Raw genomic sequence first — 18,037 nt, forward strand, 5'->3', positions numbered from 1 at the left:
CCCTTAGAAAGTCTTCAGGTCCCCCCAGGAGTAGCATATCCCAGTTGGAAGACACCCTGGCTTTAATGGTCTAGATGGTAATCTCACACCTCGTATATTAATGCAATCGTGTCAATATGTATGCTGGAGTTTAGGGAGGAAGGTATGGTGCTGGAATAACTGATAGCCTTGACTGGTTTGAAGAACATTGAAAGTAAACAAAATTGATTTCTACAGTGGAATTTGTAAAGCACCTTGTGTATTTGCTTTGACGACCATATCAACTTTGTGGGACATCTATGACAGGGTTTTTTTTTTTTTTTTTAATCTGAGAGAGGGTGTCACTCTGTCACCCATGATGGAGTGTGGTGGCATAATCTCAGCTCATTGAAGCCTTAACCTCCTGGGCTCAAATGATTCACCCATCTCAGCCTCCTGAATAGTTGGGACTCTAGGTGCATGTCACCATGCTCAGTTAATTTTTGTATTTATTTATTTTTGTAGAGACAGGGTTTCACCATGCTTCCCAGGCTGGTCTCAAACTCCTGGGCTCAAGCGATCCACCTGCCTTAGCATCCCAAAGTGTTAGGATTACAGTGGTGAGTCACTGTTTGGACATGACCGGGATTTTTGCCTCCATTTTACAGATTAAAAAAAAGAGGCTCAAAAAATTAAAAAATTAATCAATTAGTTATTTTAAAGACAGAGTCTTGCTCTGTTGCCCACGCTGGAGTGCAGTGGTGTGATCATAGCTCTTTCCTGCCTTGAACTCATGGGCTCAAATGATCCTCTTGCCTCAGGCTCTCAAGTAGCTGGGACTACAAGTGTATACCAGAGAACTTCTCAAACTTTTTTAGACATATGGTCTTCCTATTGTGTCCAAGCTAATTTTAAACTCCTGGCCTCAAGAGATCTTCCTGCTTTAGCCTCCTGAGTAACTGAAAGAATATTTTTTTGATAGATGGTTATCCAGGAAGTCCTTTAATAGCACTTTTAATTATTATCACAAGTGGCAAAATATTTTTGGAAGTTTGAATACTAATTTACTCTCATTTGGTCATGAACCTTGACAGTCTATAAGTAAGTTATTCAGCTTCTGCATATCTGAAACAAGGTGCCTAATAAATCATTAACCACTAGCAAATCTATAGCCACCTGACACACTAATCATGGAATATATTTCATGGTGCATATTTACATTTGTTGCGTACTGATGGAGTTGAGCCGTATATAGTGAGAAATGTTATTAACCCTATCCATACCTTTCTTTTTTGGGGGCTCTACTGTAGTTTGTATTAATCCCCCTCACTATAGATGAACTGCAATGGTCTGTTATAAGTTTAAATCAGGTTAACTTTTACCTTTTAGGTGAATGGAGCAAGAATATCACCTTGGTTTGCTTTAGTGATTATGATTACTTTTCTCAATGTCATTTTTCACACTCAAGCATACCAAAATTAAACATTAAGTGCCATTATGATGAGTTCTGAATATAAACACTTGAGGATAGGCAGAATTATATGATTTATAAGTTTTTTTGTACTATATGTTTTAGATGTTGAGAAGTACTCTGCTTATTAAAAATTAAATTTGTGACTCTTATAAGAAAGCGAATGATGAGGTAGCTGTGAAGAGACCAGAATTTGTCTTCACATTGCTGGGTGTCCTCTTCTTGACTGCTGTGCTTCCTACTTCCAAAGAAAGTTCTAGACCTGGAGTATCATGTTAGTGTCCTGAGGAAATGTAGTTTCTGTAAGGGCCAACCTTCTTCCATCTCCAAAGAAGAAAAAGAGTCAGTTTTCCAAATGTGTTTTAATATGCGCATCATCCAGGCAGCATAATGTTATATTTCAAAGACAAATTTATCCATTTACTTATTGTTTTAAAAAGTTGGGATTCTCTACATAGAATATATTTTCTGAAATTTCAAGAATATTTTCAGGTATATTAAGAATTAATTTCTTCTAAGACTACTCAGTGTGTCTCAATCTATTCCATAATATAATCAATGATAAAGATTCACATGGATCACCAAATTCAAGGCAGCTTAGTTGAAAAAATTTGAAACAGCTTACTGAATTCCTGGAAGAAAATAAAACACATTTTAAATGTAGATAAAAAGTATATTGAACTTAAATATTTTTTACTTGAGATCAAAGTTTCTTTTCCAGGATTAGGAGCATCCATATAAAATCATTCTTTAGTTATCTCTAAGGATATTTGGTTCTAGACATTTTCACATGTTAAACAATTAACTTTGCTTGTTGGTGCAAGAAAAGCTTATTTTTGTCACATTTCTTAAGTTCCATCTAAGAACGGCAGATGGGTTTATGGGTTTATCTGCTTTGGTAGCTATCACTAGTGGCTGCTTGCAGTATTACAGTAGGAAGGTTCTGAGGCTCCATCAGTGAGTGGAGACAGGGTCATGATGAACTGAAGTGTGTCTGCTATAAGCCTCTATGTGCGTGTGTGTGTGTATTGGGGCAAGGAACACAGTCTGCTTCCAAATATTTTCAGTTCTGACCCCAAATGGAACATGTGTTATGCCAACAATTAAAAATCTTTCAGGCCAGGCATGGTGGCTCATGCCTGCAATCCCAGCACTTTGGGAGGCCGAGGCGGGAAGATTGCTTGAGGTCAGGAGTTCTAGACCAGCCTGGGCAACATGGCAAAACCCCGTTTTTAAAAAAATTAGCCAGTATGGTCAGGCACAGTGACTCACGCCTATAATCCCAGCACTTTGGGTGGCCGAGGCGAGTGGGTCACTTGAGGTGAGGAGTTCGAGACCAGCCTGGCCAACATGGTGAAACACTGTCACTACTAAAAATACAAAAATTAGCCAGGTGTGGTGGCGTGCACCTGTAAGCCTAGCTATTCGGAGGCTGAGGCATGAGAATCGCTTGAACCTGGGATGCAGGGGTTGTGGTGAGCTCAGATTGTACCACTGTACTCCAGCCTGGGCAACAGAGCAAGACCCTGTCTCAAAACAACCGAAAACACTCACACAAATTCTTCCTTCAGTGTTAATACCAGAGGGTTGGTAGCTGAGTAAAAATATTCCCTCGTTGCTGGAGTCAATTGTGAGTGAGTAAAGGGGCTGCCTAATCTTACTAAGATCTGCATTTGTCAAGGCAAGACAAAGAATTCCTCTTTTCCATTCTGCAGATGACTTTCATAGCCAAGAATTATGTTCCAAGCTAGGAGAATTTACCATTTGGTGATTCTGTGGTGGTTTCCTCGGTGGCATGTGTGCTCCTTTGGATGCCTGCAGGGGTGGTCACTGCAAAATCATCGTCTGTGCCACTGGGAGTTGGGAGGTGGCCTGCTGGGGTTCCCTGGATGGCAGGATTTACACCTGCTTGTCCTGCTGGAGGGCTTCTATCCTGGACATCTGGATTAGCCCCTGCCTGACTGGTGGGCAGGATGCCTCCCGGGAACAAGGAATGGATGATGAGGCTCGTGAAGATTTGTGGCTGGAATGAGGGAGGCAAACAGAAAACAAAGTTAAAAGCAACACATTTTAAAGCCTTTTCTTTTTTAAGGGGAGCAAGTTTGGGTAGCAATGAAAAGATGGAGAGAGTAAAGTCAGAGAAGACAGCAAAGACCTGGCATTCCTCAGGGTAAATACTCCCTCACTCCAGCCTAGTCTGATTCAATACTAGGACTCTTTGCTATGCTCCATTTCCCTCAGAAAGGGAAAGCCAGAATTGAGCCAGTCCTGGGAAAAGGAACAACAGTTTATTATTATCAGCTGGATCTGGAGGTAGAATTAAGGCAGAAAAATCCATACAATTATGATAGGCTTTATCTTTGTTATTAAAGCTAACATGTAATCTTTCTTTTGCTCACAACATTTTTTCAAAAAAATATGAGACTAAAAATTAATGGAAAAATTGATTCAAGTAGATTAATCCTGGTGGTTCTCATCCCTTCAAGTTTTTTTGATGTATTTTTCAAAGGCATTGGAATATTCAGTCAGAAACATTTATTCTGTCTATTGTGTGTTCCTTGAGGATAGATAGATAATTCCTGCCTACTGCAGTTTTTCATTTTTGGAGAGATCCTGATCAAGCAGGTCTGGAGCAGGACCTAGCAATCTGCCTTTTAAACCAGCTTTTGATGCCATCCTGATTTGCTGGGCAAGGAATGAAGTTTGGGAAACACTATGTTACATTTAAGAGATACTGAAACCAGAATTAGACTTATGCTAGATGACAGATAGGAGCAGAGTATAGACGTTTTCAAACTGAGGGTTGTGATATCCACAGTTTTGAAGTGAAAAAGGTGAGTGACAGTCATCATTAAACAATAAAACAGGCAGTAGACTAGTAGTGCATTCTATATAGTAAAGGTGAATGCTGTTTCATGAGTGTGTGTGTGTGTGTGTGTGTGAAGCTGCATGAAAAATGTAGTTGCTATTGTGATTTGTATTAAAAATGAAAAACCATTAGTGTAGTAGATTTAAAAAATGGCGTTGGATCTGGATCCACTCTTTTCTTGTCATTGTTGCTTTTGAGGCCTAAATTACTTAAACTTTTAACCTCAGTTTCTTTATCTATAAAGCTGGGTCAAAAATATTGCTTTATGCTTTGGGGAAGGTTGAAGGCAGCATATGTAAAGGATATGCTAAAGTGCTGGTTATAGAAGAACCTCAGTAGCTGGATATGGATGTTCATGTATCAATGTTGGCAAAACAGACACTAGCTCCATTACTTGGTGATTATTTAGGGACAATATAGAACATATCTACATTTTCCATAATAGAAAAGCTGTTGAATAACTGTTTCCAAATATTGCCTCAATTCTGTACTGTTGTCATGTTTAGATATCATGTTAATTCAAGTCATTTTCTCTAGAAAAGAACCTATGGAGGAATGCATTGAAGTGTCTAGCAATGGTGATATTAACTTTATTTAGGTACAGCCCTCCAATTATTTATGTGTGTAGAAAGAGTTCATCACTATCTGATGCTGGAAAAAGATATATTGTGCCATAAGAACTAAAAATCCAAGTTAAGGCTCTTCAAGGAGAACTACAAACCACTGCTCAGTGAAATAAAAGAGGACACAAACAAATGGAAGAACATACCATGCTCATGGATAGGAAGAATCAATATTGTGAAAATGGCCATACTGTCCAAAGTAATTTATAGATTCAATGCCATCCCCATTAAGCTACCAATGAGTTTCTTCACAGAATTGGAAAAAACTGCTTTAAAGTTCATATGGAACCAAAAAAGACCCCGATTGCCAAGACAATCCTAAGCCAAAAGAACAAAGCTGGAGGCATCACACTACTTGACTTCAAACTCTACTACAAGGCTACAGTAACCAAAACAGCATGGTACTGGTACCAAAACAGGGATATAGACCAATGGAGCAGAACAGAGCCCTCAGAAATAATGCCACACATCTACAGCCATCTGATCTTTGACAAACATGATGAAAGCAAGCAATGGGGAAAGGATTCCCTATTTAATAAATGGTGCTGGGAAAGTTGACTAGCCATAAGTAGAAAGCTGAAACTGGATCCTTTCCTTACTCCTTATATGAAAATTAATTCAAGATGGATTAGAGACTTAAATGTTAGACCTAAAACCATAAAAACCCTAGAAGAAAACCTAGGCAATACCATTCAGGACATAGGCATGGGCAAGGACTTCATGTCTAAAACACCAAAAGCAACGGCAGCAAAAGCCAAAATTGACAAATGGGATCTAATTAAACTAAAGAGCTCTGCACAGCAAAAGAAACTACCATCAGAGTGAACAGGCAACCTACAGAATGGGAGAAAATTTTTTGCAATCTACCCATCTGACAAAGGGCTAATATCCAGAACCTACAAAGAACTCAAACAAATTTGCAAGAAAAAACAAACAACCCCATCAAGAAGTGGGCAAAGGATATGAACAGACATTTCTCAAAAGAAGACATTCATACAGCCAACAGACACATGAAAAAATGCTCATCATCACTCGCCATCAGAGAAATGCAAATCAAAACCACAATGAGATACCATCTCCCACCAGTTAGAATGGCAATCATTAAAAAGTCAGGAGACAACAGGTGCTGGAGAGGATGTGGAGAAATAGGAACACTTTTACACTGTTGGTGGGACTGTAAACTAGTTCAACCATTGTGGAAAACAGTGTGGTGATTCTTCAAGGATCTAGAACTAGAAGTACCATTTGACCCAGCCATCCCATTACTGGGTATATACCCAAAGGATTATAAATCATGCTGCTGTAAAGACACATGCACACGTATGTTTATTGCGGCACTATACACAATAGCAAAGACTTGGAATCAACCCAAATGTCCATCTGTGACAGACTGGATTAAGAAAATGTGGCACATATACACCATGGAATATTATGCAGCCATAAAAAAGGATGAGTTCATGTCCTTTGTAGGGACATGGATGCAGCTGGAAACCATCATTCTGAGCAAACTATCGCAATAACAGAAAACCAAACACCACATGTTCTCACTCATAGGTGGGAATTGAACAATGAGATCACTTGGACTCAGGAAGGGGAACATCACACATCGGGGCCTATCATGGGGAGGGGGGAAGGGGGAGAGATTGCATTGGGAGTTATACCTGCTATAAATGACGAATTGATGGGTGTTGATGAGTTAATGGGTACAGCACACCAGCGTGGCACATGTTTACATATGTAACAAACCTGCATGTTGTACTCATGTACCCTAGACCTTAAAGTATAATAATAAAAAATAAAATAAAATAAAATAAAATACAAAAAAATCCAAGTCAAGGAATTTAATCTTTCCTGTAAAAAGTTAATATTTATATTATTCTACATTTGTATACATTTCAATAGTTTATAATCCTAGACTGCAATCCTTATGAAGTTAAAAAATGTGCATTGCCTTTCTGGATAGAACTGAATCTGATAGCAATAAATTGAAACAATAGCTAAGTCAAATTAATAGAAAAATAGCTGGAGAAGTATGATAAAATCCCCAAACAATGAAAGGATAATCTAATGTAAGGAACTATAAAAATGTTCAGTTCATTGTAGTACACACCATATTCAGGATTTATGGTCAAGAGAGACTATATGGGGACAGAAAACATTGTGATAGAAGTAAAAATAATTTAAAATAGTATTTAAATTTTTTCTTTTTACCAATTCCTCTGAGCTTAGGATAGTGCCCTAAAAGCAAAAAGACAAACACAAACGGTTAGACACATTTTAATATATTTGTAGTAATATATGTACAACATGACTTGAAAACTTAAAATACTTTCAAAGGTTATAGAGATCTTGCATTTCTAATAAAATGTTAAACTGCCTTATGATCTATATTACAAAACTCAAGTCAGCATATGATGGGAGACTGCTAACATTCATTCTTTGAGTAATATGACATCATCTCCATCCAAAAATTATATATTTTTCTATCATTAAGTGGATGTTCATTGAAGAAAACTTATGCAGAAAGCAAGCTCTTGTGATTATCAGTGTCCATACAGGGCAAAGTACATTGAAAACCTCACAACTATCTAGTGAATTGAGGTAAGAATAAATATTTCACACCAAGGTGATTTAAAATCAAGACATTATTAAGCATAATTTTACCTGGGCTCCAACTTGTGTGACAAAAATTGGTAACATCTGAAAAAATGAGAGAAAAATTCATTCAGAAGTTCTGGAACATGGTATAAATATTGATACTGTTTTTTTTTTTTAGATGGAGTCTCGCTCTATTGCCCAGACTGGAGTGCAGTGGTGTGGTCTCGGCTCACTGCAACCTCCGCCTCCTGGGTTCAAGCGATGCCTCAGCCTCCTGAGTAGCTGGGATTACAGGCACCTGCCACCATGCCTGGCTAATTTTTTGTATTTTTACTAGAGACGGGGTTTCACCATGTTGGCCAGGCTGGTCTTGAACTCCTGACCTCGTGATCCGCCTGCCTCAGCCTCCCAAAGCTCTGGTATTACAGGCGTGAGCCACTGCGCCCAGCCATTGATACCTTCTTAAAACGATATAGTATCTGTTAAACAGATATTTGTTACTAATGTATTATCTATAATCATAGATATAAATTCATAGATCTGGATGGGAGTTTGGAACTTTTCCAATTTGTAAAAAGAAGATCAGTCCCAGAGAGATTTAGAAACCAGTTCAAGGTAGCACATTGAGAAGATAGAAGTTAGTAAACTGGATGAACGAAAAAAATGAAATTGGTCTCAAGAAATCTCCAAACTGAAAATTATTTCAAGTAACAATAATATTAAAATTTACAGATTTCTTTCATATCCAATCTTGGAAGACACATTAAAATATGTGATGTGTATTTTCAAATGCAAAGATTTCTTGAGGCATAGATATTTAGTCTTGCAATAGTTGCCTGGACATTTTGCTGTTAAAATAAGGCAATTATAGGGAATATTGCTCAATAACCCCTGGCATTGGCATAGCTCTTAGAACTAGGCAAGAAATAATTCAAGGGTCACTGATAACTAAATATTATAAATTTAGTTATAAAAAGATGAAAAAGGTTTGAGTGAGGTGTTGGCATGCTCCAGTACTCTCTGCTACTCTGAGAACTGGCCTGAAATTTGTCAAAGAAAGCTAAGGTTTTAAAAATTTATTCTTATTTCTATAGAAAATTCAAAGTGTCAGGAAAGTCATCAAAATGGGACTCTTAATTTCATAATTACCAAACCAGAAGATTTGAAAGTCTTATGAAATAGACTCTTAACTATTGTTTCCCAAGACAGTTGGTGCAGGAATTATGGAACTATGGAATATAAATAACGAAAAATTACATACATTTATGAAAAAGCCTTACTCACAATCAGGTGCTTGTCTACTGACAAAAAAAGGGCAACAGAACAGGAACAAAAAACCCAACTAGCCTTCACGTTGGCAATGGGAAACTGGTTGGTACATTTTGGATTTAAGAGAAGATGAAATAGAAATTTCTTCTTTAATGGGAAGTTGGAGTGGAAAGAACAAAAAGATAAAAAGAGGAAAGCATAGATGTCTACATAAAAACCATAATGAAAGGTAATCTAATTGTTTACCAATATAATGATAAAGAGGACTCTTTTTCTTAGTTGTCGGTAGAGAAATTATTTGAAATCGTAATAGCTAACACATCACGTATTTACTATGTGGCAGGCATTGTTTTGAGTGTTTTCCATATATTTACTCACTTGATCTTTGCAACAGCTGTAGAGGAAGGTTCTATTTTAATGCCCATTTTAAATTTTGAGCAAATTGAGTCACAGAGTGGTAAAGTAACTTGGCCAACATCATATAAGTAGTAAGTGTAGAGCTGACATTTAACCAGAAATTGTGTGGTTCTAGAGTTCACCAACATGGTTCACTTTTCTTTGATAAATGCGAGCCACCAGTAGGTGTCCAGGTTGTGGCAGAGATAATAAGCCACTCTGCACAGGGAAAGGCAGGGTAGGAGGGACTAGAGCTGCCCAGGGGAAGGTCAGGTATGGGAACCCTTGGTGGTAGCATGGCCTAGAGACATTGAAGAATTCCCACAGCAAATGGGGATTGATTTATAATATTGCATAGAGAGTGTACAATGCGAAACTCTCTATACTGAAACTTTTGTAGCATCTCCAGGCTCCACTAATGCCTTGACTTAGGAGGATACTCTCTGGGGTACATGAAGATGTATTAAGTCTACCTTCAAGGTTAGAGGAGGGCAACAACTGCGACTGAAGCTGGGCAATCAGTATGTAGATTATACTATGATCACCTGTTACAGAGAGTCTCTTTTTATTTGCATCTTAAATCTTTTTCAGAGGGTCACTTTTATGATCCAAATTTTTATTATCAAGATACTTTTTGTGTCTTTAGCCCCAGAAATTCTATTCCTAAGAGTTGGTCCAAAGGAAATAGTCACTGGAATACTCATAGACTTAGTCACAAGGATGCTCACTGTAGTGTTGTTTATAGAAGCAAAGACTTTGGAACAACCCCCAAATTTTCATAATAAGTAATTTAGTATACCATGGAATACTAAGAGGTCATTAAAAACAACATTGTAAGTGAATATTTTAAAACATGAAAGCTGTTCAAAATATAATTGTGGAAAAAAGCATGTTACAAAACATTAAATATAGCAAAAACATTTTCTTTAAAAATATATGTATAGAAAAAAGACTGGAAGAACATACTCTAGAATGTTGACAGTGTTTGATTATGGCTAATGAGATTCCAAGTGTATTTTATTTTATTTTTTGCTTATATGTAAATTTTAGAAAATTCGCATTTCCTAAATTCTTTATAATTAACATATATTGCTTACACAATAATAAATGCTTCTACAAAAAATTAGACCATTATGTTGGATAGTGGGGGCTGAGGTCACATGTTGGGGAGAATAAGTTATCTACAAACAACTTAGTCTTGCTGTAAAAGGATTATTGTATTTTCCTCGAGAGGCTTTCTTTTCTTTTTCTTTTTTTTTTTTTGAGACAGAATCCCCCTCCGTCACCCAGGATGGAGTGCAGTGACACAGTCGTTGCTCACTGCAGCCTTGACTTCCTTTGCTCAAGTGATCCTCCCACCTCAGCCTCCTGAGTAGCTGGGACTATAGATGTGCCCCACCACGCCCAGTTATTTATTTTATTTTATTTTTGTAGAGATAAGTCTCACTGTGTTGTCCTGGCTGGTCTCAAATGCCTGGGTTCAAGCGATCCTACTGCCTTGGCCTTCTAAAGTGCTGGGATTACAGCATGGGCCACTGCACCCAGCCCCTCTGGAGCCTATTATGCTATTTAGAAAAGTTTCAAGAAGGTAAAAATTTGGAATTTGTTCAGTGTTAAAATGCAAGCACTTCAAAAACAGGTGATGCCTTAAGTTTGTATCTTAGTGTAAGAGGATTTTCAGGGTTTTTTTTTTTTGTTTGTTTGTTTTTGAAAGCAAGTGATAGTGGGAGGTGGTAAATGGTAAATACTGAAAAGTCCTTGGGGACTTTCAAGAGGGAATGAAAAAAAGGGCACAAAAATGGGACGATTAGATTTGCTGAAGATAAACTTTATACACCTCTTAATTTTTCTTTGAGATGATCTTGGTCACCCAGAAGGTCTTCAAGAGAAAACAATATGCTAGAAAAAATCTTGGGATCTCTCAATTTCCCCCCATATATTTTTCACTTTTCAATCTTCCCCAACTTTTCAAGGTTTCCTATTTTCCATTAAAATTATATTCTAGAGAGGTTGTGGTGTAGCATGGTCAGTTCTCTGGGTAAGTTTTCATGAATTTTCATTAAGAATCAGATTGTTAAATACTGTTCTATGTTCAGTAGAACATTCGTCAGCTAACAATCTGGGCAAAATTTTCAAGAAGCTTTAAAAAATTCTGTTTCTACTGTAGGCTTTCCCCTGAGAGAAAATGCTCTCTAATATTAAAACTAAAGTCCAGCTGTTCAACTTACATGTGGTTGCAGTTGATGTTGTAAATTCAACACTCCCAGGGTCAGTGGGTGGGCCTGGGTACCAGGTGTCATTCCTGCAGCAGGATTTAACTGTAGGGCAAGGAAGAAGACTTTCATTGTATTTTTTTTTTTTTTTTCAGTTTGGATATTTAGGAAACTAAAATGTTTTTACTAAACATAAAATATATTTAAAGGAAGGATTTGCTATATAAATACATAGTATTCTATTGGATGTATACTTAGACACAAAGATGAAATTTAAAGACTTATTTAGTCTGCTAGTACAACCACAGGGGCTATTGCTAACTTTTCCCCTGTTAAGTTTTTCTTTGGCATTTAACCTTTTCTGTTTGAGAATTACTTAGTTGATTTATTTGTATCCTTGCTTTCCCTTTTTGGCTACAAGAGCAATTATTTCTGAAAATTTTCTGATAGCTGTTTTACAATTAAGAAATTAACTCCTCTAGGTTACGTATGAAAATTATGAGGTTCAGAATACATATTTTGTCTGGAACATGAACTATATTTAAATTTGACCACTAAAAAAGTCCACTTTAAGTCAGGAAAGAAACTTATTTTTCTTTCCAAGCAGATTGTACAGATATTCTGTGAGAAGACTGAAGATCTATACAGATATTCTATATGAAGACACTGAAGATCTTTCTATCTCTTCCAGTTTACTCCTGTCATTGGGGGTGACAATAGCAATGATAGTGTTTATGTGGATGTGGGGATGCTGTAGGGGCCTTAAGGAAGGTATGGTGGAGGAATTGAGAGAGGAGGAGAAGAGGATAGAGAAACTGGGGAAGGAAAGAATTAGATCCATCTGTTTAGAGACTCTCTTGCTAAGAAAAACTTTTAATGATGTCCAACTCCCTTGGACTCTTCTCTCCTCTCTTTCAACTTATCTACGTGAATAAGTATGTGTGTGTTTTCATTTGTGGATATACACATCCATATGCATGCTCCCCCCACCATAACATTAGGCATTATATTTATTTCACAATGGGTATTAGAATAATATAAAAGATCACTTACCAGATGCAGATCTGACCCCAGTGTGAGCATCTGTGTTAATGGTATCAGACTTAAAGAAGGAAAGACCTGCAGGGGATTGAAAGTGATGTGTGAGACAAGAGGTTGCCTGCTCCCTTAGGCTGTCAGTGGTGGATAACCTCATGTAATTGACACTCCTGTCAGAGGTGGATTTACCGTGAAGGTAAATAAAGATGAAGCCTCGGGGCCTTTCAGTAGCATTGCCCTGTTTGTGGCCCTGGGAGGTCCCCTAGCTATGTTTCAAGCTTACGGTACTTATCAGCTTCAGAAAATTTGTGATTTACTCTTATTTCTTATCCAATTATAATTATTTATTTCAGTACTTAATTTTACATATCTAATTTTGTATTCTTTTTCTTAAAGAGGGTTCCCAAATTGTGTAAGATTCAGTCTCCTTAAGAGGGGGAAGTGGTTCTTGACTTGAGTGTTCTGTTGACTAAGGAGAAGACTTTAGACTCTAGTGTTATCTGATTGTACTACACAAAATGTAGAAGTAGGTAAGCCACGGTCCTTCACGGCAGAGGAAGAGTTGAAGTGGGAGGGAGCATAGTTGCCAAAAGATATTGCAGTTTTCAAAAGTATTTACGCTTTGAAGAAACAGATTAAATAGCAACACATCAACACATCAACAACAATGAAACTTCACAAAACCAGGAGGAAATCTGCAGTTATTTTTTATAGATCACCTCTGATTCCCTACTATTGCTAGCAAATACTGCATATGATAATGCCATAGTACCTCAAGGCCATAGATGACCAAGCTTTGCAAATAGACATTGTTATTCCTTTTCAAAGTTGACTAGATTTCACTGCTAAACCAAATTATTATTTAAATAAAAGGAAAAAGAGTTAGAGTGCTTTACTTTTCCTTTGCAAATTTTTCAGAAAATTGTATCAGTTCTTTTCTCTACTCCCAAATGAAAAGCCTCTCTCTCTTGTTCAGTCTTGTACAGTCTTCATGTAAATTTTGATTTTAAACCTACCAGTCTTAATGTGTTTTCTTTACTGGTTTGTACACGTTCCCTTTTGTAGGACTCTTACCTGATTTGACTGCTGTTGGTTTGGTAGTGTTCCCTGATCCGGAGCCAGTTTTGTGGGAGGGAGTCCCAAAGCAGGTTTGAGCTGCTTTTGTGAAAACAAATACATATTTGATGAGGCAGGAATGTGTTTAAGATTTTGTATCCATTTATATCCAGGTTGCCCCCAATGCAAAAATGTCTACATTAAGGCTTTGAGTATTTTAGAGGAGTTTAATTCCCTGAAACATTGTGTGCATGGTAGGACATGTAATTGTAGAGTGGAAAAATGCCAGCCCAGGAGGGGTGGGATGGTGTGGGGGCACGGGGGCTGGGATGCACCTGAGCACATGGGATATCTTGTGGGGGTTCCTGGCTCCCATTTCTTTTTTGTACCTGCCTTTATCTTTTGCCAGGACATGAATATATAATCTGTACGTTAGCTCTGTGCACATTTGCTTTTTCTCAGGGCTTGAGATAAGCTGCCATCATTCTTACTACCTTTTCAGGAAGCTTTCCACTTTTGCCATGCCTGCCACATCACTCTTGTAACAGAAGTTCAGTTTTCTTTCTGGCCTGGATATTTTATTAGTGTATTAAAAATCTCTGAATTTTAGATATGAAAATATTCCTTCTACACATTTGGTCTAGTTGTATTACTTTGTCTAACAGATGAGGCAACTGATGCTTACGGTAAACTGCCCAAGGTGACATGGTGAGCAGCAGAGCTAGTGCTAGATCCCTGTAAGTGCTCTCAGTCTCCAAATAAAAAAGCTTCTCTTTTGGCAGGTTGACCAAATCTGGTTTTGCTCCTGGAGGCATCCTGGAAGGCACAGGGGTGTGGCCCTCTGGCTCTGCAGCAGACCTTGAGTCATCTAAGGTTACTCTGGAGCAGTTCTGGTTTCACATTGGAGTTTCCCTTTAGTTGTGAGGAGAGGTTGGGGCTGGGCACTGTGGCTCACACCTGTAATCCCAGCACTTTGGAAGGCCAAGGCGGGAGGATCACTTGAGGTTAGGATGTTAGGACCAGCCTGGCTAACATGGTGAAACCCTGTCTTTACTAAAAATACAAAATGCTGCTTGGGAGGTTGAGGCAGGAGAATCGCTTGAACCCAGGAGCAGGAGGTTGCAGAGCGAGACTATGTCTCAAAAAAAAAAAAAAAAAAAAAAAGGAGAGGTTGGTATTACCTGTTCTAGGAGGTCCCTTTCAGCTTTAAGATTATCTGTGTGTGTGTGTGTGTGTGTGTTTGTGTGTGTGTGTGTATGTATATATATATATTTCATAAGTAAGTCTTTTCATCTCCCACAATCTATTGTTAGCATAGCAGCCAGAGTGACCCTGTGAAAATGATAGTCTAATCTTGTCACTCCTCTGCTGAGTTCCTGCAATGACTACCATTTTTTTTCTTTTCTTTCTTTGCTATTATTTTTTTTGAGATGGAGTCTTGTTCTGTCATCCAGGCTGGAGTGCAGTGGCGTGATCTCAGCTCACTGTAACCTCCGCCTCCTGGGTTCAAATGATTCTCCTGCCTCAGCCTCCTGAGTAGCTGGGATTACCAGTGCACACCACCACATCCAGCTAATTTTTGTATTTTTCGTAGAGATGGGGTTTCACCATATTGGTCAGGCTGGTCTTGAACTCCTGACCTGAAGTTATTTGCCCACCTTGGGCCTCCCAAAGTGTTGGGATTACAGGCATGAGCCACCGTGCCTGGCCAACGGCTGTCAATTTCACTCAGAGTAAAAGCCACAGACCCCACAGGGGTCTACAGGGTCTTCATGATCCAGGCCCTCAGTAGCTCTCTGATCTTTCCCACCTCATTTCCTTTCCCTCACTCTGCTCTGGCCATCCAACCTTTTTGCTGTTTCTGGGACAGGTAAAGTCCATTCCTGCTTCAGAATTTCACCTCCACCTGTTCCCTCTGTCTGGAATGTTCTTTCCCCGGACATTGGCTTCACTCTCTCACCTACTTCTTTATTGAGGCCAAACCTGACTGCTGTCCTGAATATGCAGTCTGCCCCTTCTCCACTGTGCACCACCAGCCTGCTCCATCTCACCCTGCTCTGGGGTCTTTTTTATGTAGTGCCCACCACCTCCTATCCTGTCATGTGACCTACAGATTTAGACTGCTCACCATTTATCATTTGTTTCCTTGCTAAAATATAGACTTTGCAAGGGTGGCAACACTGTGGTTTATTCAGTGATCTATCTCAAGAAGATAAATCCATGTCTGGCATATAGTAAGCACTCAACAAATATTTGTTGGAGGAATAAAATCTTGTTTTCTTCTAGGGCCTTCACTTCCTGTGACTTTGATTTGTCTTATATTTATTTTTTCTAACATTATGTTTTCCATCTGGTACTTTTCCTCAAACTTTTGATCTACTGAAAATAATTGCTAGGCTGTTGTATGTGTCCACATTTGCAAATGGATTCACTCTTTATAACTTTATGCTAACTCAGTAAATTCATTTACAAATAGTAAAAAATACCTTGTCTATGTGTCCTGATGTTTCATTTGGTATTGTTTCTATACCGAATAGACATTTCAGTGTCGCCTCCCTGCTGCCCTGCCCCACTAATTCTCTAGCTGTTCTCATTGTCTATTAGCAATTTGCCGTAGCCTGCACAGCAGGCCTGCTCCACCCCAGCCCACTTCACATGAGAGTTGCGCTCCTGGAAAGTTTTGCTGATTTTGAGTTTTTACCAATTACGTGGTAATTTAAATATACTAAAGAAACTGTATTTTGAAGAATCTTTCGGTAATTGCATTTGGCGAAGTGAAAGAAGCATTTGTTCTATAAAAAAAATTAACTTCATACTTTACCTTGTTTAGAAAATTAAACTTTTACAGACAACTTCTTTCAAGGAGGACACACACACACGCGCACACACACACACGTTTATATTTGCGATAAAGTAAGAAGGAGTTTGGCTACCGTATCTTGTTTCATCCTCCCCCCGCATAATCCCACCCTGTTCATTTCCTTCACATAACTAATCACAGTTATTATTTATAATTTAACATTTCTTTAAAAATCGTTTGAGTAAAACATAAAAAATTGGCAAGAGATACTGGTAAAAATAAAAAATTAAAAAGTTAAAAAAATAAAAAAATTGATTAATGTTTACAATCCTTGTGAACACCATGAAGGATCATGCCTTTTTTTTCCTTCTCACTATTGTTTCTTCAGCACCTAGCACAATGTCTGGCATATATAGTTTTTAATAAATATTTGTTGATTGTATGAATGGATGCCGAAGTTTTGAGTAAGCTTGAGGCCCAACTAAGTATGCTTTCTTTTATTCTGTTATTTTATAGCAAGTGTATTGTAATTTTTTTCTTAATGATCTTGAACCATCTTGAACAGTCAAAGAGAAGTCCACCTAGAGATCCAAACCATTCTTCTCTATGTGTACAAAATAATGGAGCAAATGTTGGAGTTCTAGTGCTTTTAAATTTTTTCCTATTATATGTGAATACTATGTATGATGAATGTTCTAAGTCAAAAATTTTGATCATTTTAATCATACGCCTTTGGTATCATATGTTTTGGTGGTCTTTTTTTAAAGAATTTATACAATCTAGATATTTAGTGTTTCTGAGTAGAAAAATTAGAAAATATCATCTTTGTTCATGAGCAAATAACTAGTTGCCAAGAAAAAATTTCTTTTTGGAAAATAAAATAATCATCCACTTAAGGTATTCATTTGTCTCCTAATTTCTAGCCTATTGCTCTGCCAAAATAATTGACCTTTTGCCACGATGGAGTGGATGCATTTAAAAAATACAAGTACATTGAAATATGTACCAAAAACTTATTAGCTTGTCATTTTCTGCCTTGGAAAATAAACACTGGACACTCTCAGGGAATGAGTCACAAAACAGAGCAGTTTTGATGGAGGGCAGGAGAGAGGTAGGTCTGCAACTAGAGATGCCGTTGAAGCTGGTTGGCATATAAAACAAACATAACATACTTACTGGTAATGACTGAGTTGATCCTAGAAGGCAAAACAGTAGAATCGTAGTCTTCATGTTTCAAATTGCTACCTGCAACAACAAAACAGTGTTACTCTTCCACTGTATTTTTTTCCTTTTAAGAGAAAATGATACTTTAAAAACGAATGTTCTACTTGAAACATGGTCAATTAATGTTACCTTTGTGTCCAGGAAGCAAAATCTATAATACTTAAAGTCCAGTTGATTTCTCAGGTTTACTCTGGTGAAAATTTTTACCCTTCAATGATGTATGTGTTTGTAGAAGAAATTTAAACTCAGTTCCAGGAGACTGGAAACTGAGAGACCAATCAGGATTTAGCTGTCTGTTAAATCATTTGGTTTTTTTCATTTCCCAACACTTCATTAGGTGGGTTATTAGCTGCAGACACGATATTACCCAATGTCTACCATTTGAATAGAAGGTGTTTCAGGGAGACATACCTTATGTAATTAAAAAAAGATGCAGACAATAAAATAATTTAAATGCTTCTTCACCTCCCTCTTCTTCCCAAATAATTTCTCAGATGTACGTGTTTTATCATGTATGTATGA

The 18,037-nt window shown here is 37.8% G+C and overlaps 1 protein-coding gene across 2 annotated transcripts; it reads right to left on the reverse strand.

Annotated features, from left to right (window-relative positions):
- Positions 1–1,772: 1,772 nt before the first annotated feature.
- Positions 1,773–17,730, reverse strand: AMTN (amelotin). 2 transcript variants are annotated; one of them, XM_010383945.2, is made up of 9 exons: positions 17,645–17,730; positions 17,468–17,536; positions 13,510–13,593; positions 12,451–12,516; positions 11,413–11,502; positions 7,586–7,621; positions 7,133–7,159; positions 3,191–3,452; positions 1,773–2,061 (listed from the first exon to the last, which is right to left on the reverse strand). In XM_010383945.2, the coding sequence occupies exons 2-9, from the start codon at positions 17,519–17,521 to the stop codon at positions 2,051–2,053; spliced, it is 630 nt and encodes a 209-aa protein (XP_010382247.2). In that variant the 5' UTR covers positions 17,522–17,536; positions 17,645–17,730; the 3' UTR covers positions 1,773–2,050. The 2 variants fall into 2 exon arrangements, with proteins under 2 accessions (XP_010382247.2, XP_010382251.2); XM_010383949.2 differs by lacking the exon at positions 13,510–13,593 and having other exon boundaries at positions 17,645–17,719.
- Positions 17,731–18,037: the final 307 nt, after the last annotated feature.

The sequence above is a fragment of the Rhinopithecus roxellana genome, chromosome 2 (assembly GCF_007565055.1).
Source record: "Rhinopithecus roxellana isolate Shanxi Qingling chromosome 2, ASM756505v1, whole genome shotgun sequence".
NCBI lineage: Eukaryota > Metazoa > Chordata > Mammalia > Primates > Cercopithecidae > Rhinopithecus > Rhinopithecus roxellana.